Source organism: Lolium rigidum, chromosome 7 (genome assembly GCF_022539505.1).
Source record: "Lolium rigidum isolate FL_2022 chromosome 7, APGP_CSIRO_Lrig_0.1, whole genome shotgun sequence".
Lineage (NCBI taxonomy): Eukaryota > Viridiplantae > Streptophyta > Magnoliopsida > Poales > Poaceae > Lolium > Lolium rigidum.
The window spans coordinates 186,710,788-186,719,881 of record NC_061514.1 but is presented as its reverse complement, the minus strand read 5'-3'; the positions used below and the strand labels follow the sequence as shown (position 1 = coordinate 186,719,881).

The window sequence follows — 9,094 nt, the reverse complement described above, 5'->3', positions numbered from 1 at the left end:
TGGTCGCACCTACTGTGTTGGAGCTGCAATCTTGCAGCTCCCTCTCTTCTTCCTCACGGTGCTGCCTCTCACATCTCACAAAGAACAAGGGAGAAACAAGAATTTGGTGCCGGGCTGTCTCTCTTCTCTTTTCTCATTCTCAAACTGAAACATGGTGATTATAACGTCTTAAATAGACTCACACACCACACAGCCGGTGAACCACTCACCAACTAACTCCACTAGCCAAGCACTCACGCACACCACACCGATCAGAACATTTGACCCGGCCAACACACGTACGCACACAGCTAGCTAGTGACCCGCATACGGCTAACTAACTCAGTGCATGCACTAACTAACTAATTGTCTTGCTAGATAACTACTGAAACACTCGGCCATAACCCTTGTAGTACATTGCGCATCAGCTCTTCATGCAGCACTGCATCGCACAGCGCCTCGACATCTCACCATCTTTGTAACATTGTTCTTGCACGCCTAACTGAAACTCCGCCGGTTCCGTAGGCGTCGCACATAACACCTTGCCGGACTCTAACATACTAGAACAGAAACACACCTAGCATGCTAATAAACTACACACTAAATGCAGATACATAAATCAAGATTAAAGCTGACATATTGCATGTAACAGGAACAAATTCGATGTGATTCAGATGGTTCCCATGTACTGTAACACACAATTACTGCCTAATGCATCCCTTTTTTCTATAGATGTAACACTAATTGCAGTTCATTAGGCAGGTGGCTCCATACAGATTCAGACGATGTAACACTACGTACTGCATCCCATCTTCAGTCAGAAAAAACTGTGCCCAAGATGCATACCTTACTCCAACAACGAGGATGTAGCAGAATCCCCGGAACTGGAACCCCACCGGCAGCACCGCCGCCGCCTGTTCTGCAGACAACGTCGTCACTTTCACTTTCCATATGCCAACATCCTCACCCTGCCTCTCTCCTGCGGCGACCTCCACGCTAGATGCCTTACTGTTACATCATGATTCTAGTGTGTTATATCTACTGTGTTACTGTTACATCATGATTCCTTTATATCTAGAAAAATAAACATGTTCCAGTAATATGTTATATCATCACAATTCATGTGTTATTCTAAAAAATAAACATGTTCCATTTACTATGTTAAATAAACATGTGTTACATCTAAATGACAGAAAAACGGTTGTCCATCAGCAAAAAACGGTTACAATTACTACCGAGATAAACCCCCATCTATGTAAGCAGATTACTATCTACTACAGGTAAAATACTAGTTGATGAGCAACGATAGGCAGGGTCATCCACAAGATTTAGTAAAAACGTACTCGTTTCTAGCATTACAGATAGCATGTATTGCCTTAATTCAGGATGTAGCAGGAAGAGAGAAACAGATTCATCCATGGCATCAAAGAAAACATGGCCTTATCTACAAGCATGTAACATCCAGCAGGGGAGACCCTTACCTGCGACAGCCCGGCTGTTGAAGGCGGCATTCGGCGAGGCAGTGCTGCCGTGTTGTCTCCTCTTTCCGGCGCAGCGCGTGGGCCTGCTGGGCTGCCGCCGCCCTCCTCCTCCTTAGGGTAGGCAGAGAAGGAAACCATGGGATGGCCAGATGTGCTGGCGGTCAGTGGGAGGAGCGGCGCGATGTCCTCCGGGACGGGCCAGCCTCCATGCCCAGCGCATGCAGCTGTGCGGCCGATAGATGCTCGTCGAGGTGACGCCGGGGCGACTCCTCCGCCGTGCCCGAGGTGGGCGCCGATAAGGCGGAGACGATGGTGTCGGCCGGAGAGGAAGGAGGGAGGCCAGAAAGAACGGCGGCGGCAGAGGGCATCAGACCGGCTTCATCCTCTCCCAACCGCCCCCATTACCTCAGCAGATCGGCGGAGGCACCAAATTCGTCGGAGGAAGATTGGAAGGAGGAGAGGAAATGGGGAAGCCACGGTGGACTCTCTCTCTCTCCAGAAAATGCTTCGGCCCCTTTGGGACAGTACGGGGAACTGACGCCACGCGACAAAATAACGTGTCCACCCCGCGGTTACTCAGCATCAGCCGTGCGATCCCCATCGCGTGGCGCGGAAGCACGACCTCGGTGGAAGACAGAAACGAGGTCGACAGTGATATAGATAATGCGATTTTTTTTTGGGCTGGAGTGTAGACCGGTGCTCTTTGACCCGTGGGATAACTCTCTCATTCTTCCCCGCAGCTGTCTCTCTCGCGCCCCTCTGTTCCGTGTTGCGCCGCCGCCGCTCGCCGCCATGCTGGCCACCCTGGTCGCATCCCCTACTGGCCGCTAGGCACTAAGAAATATTGGCCTTGGATCTCTCCACCAGATCCCCACCCGCACCCCGCTGTTCCCCCTCCAAGCACGACGACACGGACAACCCTAGCCACCGTCGTGTCGCTCCTTTCGTGCTCCTTCTCTCTTGGGCCGGCCGGGGGTGCTGCCGCTGCCTTCTTGTTTCGTCCTTCTTCTCTAATCTTTCACAGGTTTCGCACCAAACTGGCGACGGAACCAGTGACGATGGCCAGGCCATCTTTAAAGAGTAGCCGGAGCCTCTCAGATGCGAGACCTACCGTTCGAAGCCCGAGGACTCGGGGTGTACGCATTCATCTAAGCCATTGCCGGAAGAAGAAGAATTGGGCAGTGCCGTCCATGGAGATCCCACAAACGCTGCTACTCCCTCCACTATATCTCCACCTCTCAAGAGGATCCCCTCGCGGCCCTCTCCGATGCAAGCTGCAGCTGCGCGAGGGTCCCCCACCAAGCATATCTCTATCAAGTCCCCCCACCACCAATCGCCATCTACGACCCGCTGTTGTTTGGCTGACTGAAGTTTCAGAATGTTTCATAGGTAGATCTGTACATCCATTTATTTTATATCTATTGCAGCCCGTCTTCTAATTTTTGTTTTACATTGGTTCTAGATGCTGTCATGTGTGCTTATACGCCAACAATCATCACGATTCATGTTTGTGACTGATGCTTGCCTGCTTGCACTTAGTCTATGGTCTTCCTGGGTCTTCCACCTATAACTGATTTGTCTTTGCAATTTATTGATGATACAGAAAGATGAATCTAGAAATCAAATTCATTCATGAAGTCAGAAAAACGAATTGGGTTAATCATGAGATGAAACGGTCTGTAGATCCTACCACTAATATGTTCGGCTCAGGCCAACATACAATCTGAGAGCCTGTCAGTGTGCATTGTTTGGTCTAAACTTCAAACGCAGATGGTACATCGGCTCAATTGTTGCGAGCAACAAGTCTATCCTGGGCAATGGCAAGGAAATCGATTCACTTGAACATGCAAACCATTATATCAAACTCAGAAGATAATATTTTAAGTTCTAGAGTATTGATAGTTACAACATGGTGCGGCCAAAAGCTATTTATCTCGATTCATGAGGATTTCATTTCCAGACTTGGAAATACCATGACTTCTGAATCCTATATTTTTCTTATGTATCATATTTTGAAAAGTTTAAATGTTGATAACTTGATAACTATGAGCCAGAACTACCTATAATTAGCCTGGGCTGTATGGATAGGGGATTTATTTTTCTAAGGAGTAGGCCAGATATTTTTCCTTTGGTTTTGTAGACCATATGGCATTGCTATGTTTGTCAGGCAGCTATGGTTCAAAATTATGTTCAGTAAGGCAGTACATGAGTTGTTTCTCTCAAAGACAGGTGGCCTTTTTATCTTGTGGCTTATTTTCTATGCTGTTGTGCTCACTTTCTTAGTTTGTTCTGCTTATGCCGGGGTTATGGGTATCACCCATCATATTGGATGGATAAGCGAGAAAAGTTGGAAGTTTGAGATCACTGAACTCAGTAATTTTATTCCACATATATCATGTGATTATACTTGGCCTTAATATCCGCCTTTCCTCTTGCGTATCTAACATTGTTATGTTAAATTTTTCAGATGCACATTAGTATCCACATCATATTTTCTTACTAAGGCTGCTGGTATCTATGATGCGATTAGTGCAGTTAGAAATTTTCCGGAGAGAGCAGTGCTTACAAATGTTCTTGAAAGGTTGAGAAAACAAGACTGCCAGTCCATGGTAATTTCTAATGCTCTTGGTTGAATGTCTACCATTGGCTGAGATCAAAATAGTTATCCATGTACAAATAAGAAGTACCATCATAGCTCAACAATGGATGAATTGTTGAAATGGTTTTCTTTACTGGGGCTCCAAAAGATCTCATTGGCAAGACATCATATTTTCTTACTAAGGCTGCTGGTATCTATGATGTGATTAGTGCAGTTAGAAATTTTCCGGAGAGAGCAGTGCTTACAAATGTTCTTGAAAGGTTGAGAAAACAAGACTGCCAGTTGATGGTAATTTCTAATGCTCTTGGTTGAATGTCTACCATTGGCTGAGATCAAAATAGTTACCCATGTACAAATACGAAGTACCATCATAGCTCAACAATGGATGAATTGTTGCAATGGTTTTCTTTACTGGGGCTCCTAAAGATCTCATTGGCAAGCCATCTTATATTCTTGTTGGTGGTTTGTACAACCTAGGTGACTCACATCCTACTCCAGAATTGCAGAGACGCTCTCTGGAGAGGCAATTGCATGGCCAACGTAGTGATACATGGGAGAACTAATAACTGACATGTGGATAAGATTATGATAGTTTTGGTCTTCGCATATATACCGATTCAAACCCAGGTATTCTGGCTTGGAAGAAAAATCCATACAAAATGTACGGAGCCCGCGAAACTTTCAGCTTGGATCACTAGCACAATGAAGCACGTTTATACAGTGTATGAATATGTCTGAATATTTTAGACAACTGAACAACAATACAAATTTCATAAGTAGCCCAAATTAACAGAGAGGTGTTAGAGCATCTCCAGTCGCGTCCCCCAAACGATGTCCGGACAAAATTTTCGTTTGGAGAAGGTCCCTTTTCTAGCCACGTCCCCCAAACGCGACCTCCAAACAAAAAGTAAGTGTAAAAGTCGTGTCCGGCGTCTCCGGTAGAGACTCTATACACAGGGGATTGGCTAGGGACGCCGGACAACATTTGGAGCACGTCCGGACTGAAGCGGCCTTTGGGGCACGCGACTGGGATGTTTTTTTGGCCGGCGTCCCCCAAATCTCTTTGGGGGACGCTTTGGGGGACGCGACTGAAGATGCTCTTATGCTAGCTTATTGTGCATTCCTATCTGCTCGTATGGCCCATAGCCCTCTATTTTCCCAACTCGAAGACCCTTGCTGATCGTCCTGAGAATAATCTCAGGGTGATGTTGTGATCTTTTTTCCATTGTACTATCTGGAGTATAATTTTCTAATTTAAAAGAAAAAAACTAGCTCTAAGATCTTTGAATTGGGTTTCTCACCAACAGTCAGGTTGCGCTCTGATTTAGTATGCAAAGATTAAGACCATCATTTTCTTTGATGTGTTGAATGATTATTTTGAAGAATTTTTAACGGAACGAATTAGTTTGGGTTTTTCCCAATGATTGCTATTATCAAGGATCCATTGATTGTGTAACTTTCTCGTGGAAATGAAAATCTTTGCTAGGATCTTGTGGAAGGAAACTACGAATGGAAATTTTGGAAGACCCATTTTGTTCTCTTTAAATACCTTCTCTTTGAAGTTCTGCAAAAATTATAGTGTGCATAATTTTAAATTTTATCTCTATATAAAATTGAATATGTAATGACGTATTGACATCCCAATAGAAAGTGTTCCTATCACTACTTTAAGATTCCAACCTTCCAAACATGACTCAACACCCACTTTCATTATTTCTTAAGGAATTTTTCCTTTAATAGAGATATTATTTTTTAATTATGAATAAAGGTCCCATGCCATAGTATGGTAAAGAAAAAATTCTCTCCATGGGCACCGAGCAACATTCTTGTTAAGCATATAAAACGTGGAAAAACAAACGTTAGAAGCCAAAAATGGCGTGGCAAGACGCGCAGGGTCCTTCTAGTTTGATCAATCTTACCTCTGTATGTACTTCAGAAGATATTTAATAGCGACACACTAGTTTAAATTGGTGCGTGGTGATTCCTCGTCGTCTCGTTGATGCCTTGATGGTGCATGCAGTGGATTTTACTGAAAGTTGGTCCGCACACCAGAATGAACGACGACTAACTAACAAAGTGGCAAATCGTGGGCTGGAAAATATGGCGACTAACCAGCAAGGTGCCAACTTTGCCCCAAAATTCCAGAAAGAGACCAATAAAACGGTCAGGCATTGACTTACGTCAACGCCACAATCCCTTGGTGGAGGCTGTGCCTCTCGTCCACTCGAATGGTCTATATAATAGCTCAACCTCAACACACAGATGTACACAGCCCCGGGGTAAAGCAGCAGCATAGCAAGCAAGTGAACAAGAAAATCAGATCAGATATTCAGAGATGAGGACGCAGAAAAATGCTCTCTCTTTCCGCACACTGCTCGTCATGGCTTTTCTGCTCTTCGCTACTCTCCAGGCCGTCTCCGTGCAGGGAGGTAAAGTGCACTTCTTTCGTTTGCTTGATTTCAGTTCAGTTGCTGTGTTTTCATGCAACGCCATTCCCTTCACTATCTTCTTTTTGTTGGTTGGGTTGGGATTGATTATCACGTGCACCACGCCATCGCCATGTATTACGAATTAGATTCAACTCTAACTATCTTCAGCATTTGTACAGGTAGAGCTATGAAAGAAGACGTAGGTTATGGTGCACTGAACCCAGGCACCACACCGGCTGTCCCCGGAGGCAAGCCTTACGGCCGCGGATGTCAGAGGATCTACGGTTGCTACCGGGGCGGGCCACCTTCTACAGCGCCATAAATCGTGAAAGAAGTCTTTCCGGTGACAGCTACCGCTCGTATGTATGGAGATTGCGGAATAAATGTATATGAGGCTTCCAAAGTAGACCAGACTCTCTAGTTGTGTGCTCTATAAAATGTAATGCTTATCCTAGTATAAAGGACGGCATGTGCCAATTTTATTAAAAAACAGAAATATCAATAAAGATATCAGTTATATCACTTATTAGGGCCATTGATGTGGATGACTTATCGCTGAAGAAGTGGGAGACGGAGCCGGTCAGAGTGCGGTTCCAGTGTCGCTATCCTAGAGGATCAAGGGGTCGGTGCAGATCTTTGTGAATGGGGAAGGATACACTGTAGGGGTGTAGGCTGAGCGGGGCCCGAGAGGCGGGTCGGGAGGGGGGTCTGGGGCACCACCTCCACCGCCGCCACGGACTGACAGGGAGACGATGACGACTTCTCTGATGAGGGTTCTACTGACAACGAATGGAACAAGCATGGGAGGAGGAAGAAGGTGGACCAGACGGAGGCCCAGAAGGGCAGGGGGAACGGTGGTGGCGAGGGTGCCAAGTCTGTAGGGAAGCAGGCACCGAGGTCACGGAGTGCCCCGGTTGCGGGGCGGGTTTGGGAGGGACCCAACCTGCCGAGGTGTTTTGACCAATACAGCTCGAATCTGGAGCTGGGAGTGTGGCAGCAGGGGCTCCTTCCCAAGACAAGGGCAAGGAGCTCACGATGGGGGTGGAGCTGGGCCAGTGTGGGGCGGCGGCTGAGGAGTCGCTGATCTCGACGGAGGCCGGCTCGCAGGTGACCGACCCGTTGGCCTCTTGGGTGGCGGACATCCAACCGCTGGTTGGTCCTCCGGCCAAGGTGGCAAGGACGAGCGTGAGGGAGGTAATATCGGAGGTGCGGGTTCTGGGGGTGGTGGAGGACGTGGTGTCAGTGCTGTGTGACGAGGTGGGGTCGTCGGTGCAGCCCGACCTGCGGTCGGTGGTTACCTTGGGTGCCCTATCCCGCAGGCGAAGCGCACGCCGACGATCCCATACGCACGGAAGACGCGGGTGGCCGGGGGCACGGCCACTCGCAAGAGCTCGAGGTGCAAGGGGGTGGCCATGCCAGTCTTGGAGAAGGCACAAAGGAGGGCTAGCGAGAAGAACCTCGAGACGGTCATCGACAACATCAAGGCTCAGGGGCTGGTGGGCACTGGGCAGACGCTCGGACAGGGACCTCCTGGTCTCGGCTCTGGACGGCGTTAGCAGGCTCTACGCGAGGACGAGGGGAGGCGTGTGGCGACATTTTGGCTCCTGCCTAATCGCGGTAGTGGACGTGTTTCTTTGCTAGGTACCAGTTTGTATCGGGGGCAGGCTGCCTTGTCGGTGTATTGCATGATTCATGTGAATGTTGGGTACCAGCCTTGTAGCAGCTAGATATGGTCCTTGTGTGTGTGGTTTCAGTCAGGCGTGTATGGTGTACTATGTTTCTGTCGTGTGGTTTTATTAATTTAAAGCTGGACTTAGACCTTATGTTTACTAGCTATATGCCCGTGCGTTGCTGCGGAATATTAAAAGAAAAAGAGTCCCTCTTTCTCACAGGAATCAACAGAATTATGCAGAATTCAACACATTTAGATCAAGTAGCAAATTGCTACAAACCATGGAGAAGATCAGACACATAGCATGCAACTTACACATTAGAAATACTTGCAGATAGATGGTTTGGTTAAGAAGATTGTAGAGTTCTTTGACAGGGTCTTGATTTCAATTTGCCATACCAGATGCGTGTTACATATCACTACACCAGTCCCAAGCTCTGACATGTGCATGCTTGTCTTCTTGACTGATGCCAGCTACGCACGCGCAGGACTGATCTGGTGGAGATGATTTGGTGGTCGCTGGCGCAACTTGCACGGGGAGAGAGATGAATTTAGAGCATTCCCCAAAGTGTCCCCCAAAGGGATCTGGGGCGCGCCGGACAAAAAACCCGTTCCAGCCGCGTCCCCCAAAGCCCATTTTTGTCTGACGCGCCCCCATACGGTGTCCGGCGCCCCGAGCCCGTCCTCGTCCCACATGGGATGCACCGGGCACGCCGGACACAACGAAAAGCGAGGCGGGGAGTGGCGGGGCCGACCCGTCAGCGGCACGGAAGGCTAAAACCCCGTCGCCTACCTTTGGTCAAGCGACGTTAATGGCGTCCCTATTTTCCCAGGCGACGCAGGGACGCGTCTCGTCGTGCATGGCCGCGTGCCGTCCGCGCCGGAGTTATTGCGTGCAACCACCCGCTGCCGCCGCTGTTTTAAGACGCCCTGC

General features: G+C 48.1%; 1 protein-coding gene and 1 long non-coding RNA gene across 2 annotated transcripts; one reads left to right on the top strand and one right to left on the bottom strand.

Moving 5' to 3' along the window:
- Positions 1-218: 218 nt before the first annotated feature.
- On the bottom strand, positions 219-1,828 carry LOC124672375. The gene is made up of 3 exons (XM_047208613.1): positions 1,656-1,828; positions 1,461-1,571; positions 219-987 (listed from the first exon to the last, which is right to left on the bottom strand). The coding sequence occupies exons 1-3, from the start codon at positions 1,826-1,828 to the stop codon at positions 720-722; spliced, it is 552 nt and encodes a 183-aa protein (XP_047064569.1). The 3' UTR covers positions 219-719.
- A 407-nt stretch (positions 1,829-2,235) lies between these two features.
- LOC124678145 lies at positions 2,236-4,509 on the top strand. Its single transcript, XR_006994352.1, has 2 exons — positions 2,236-2,849; positions 3,928-4,509. It is a non-coding gene; the product is annotated as an uncharacterized LOC124678145 (long non-coding RNA).
- Positions 4,510-9,094: the final 4,585 nt, after the last annotated feature.

Coding starts and splice junctions, on each gene's coding strand:
- LOC124672375 (XM_047208613.1), bottom strand. CDS start 1,828: ATGCCCTCTGCCGCCGCCGTTCTTTCTGGCCTCCCTCCTTCCTCTCCG. Junction 1,572..1,655: donor CTGGGCATGGAGGCTGGCCC/GTCCCGGAGGAC, acceptor GCCTACCCTAAG/GAGGAGGAGGGCGGCGGCAG. Junction 988..1,460: donor CAACAGCCGGGCTGTCGCAG/GTAAGGGTCTCC, acceptor ATGATGTAACAG/TAAGGCATCTAGCGTGGAGG.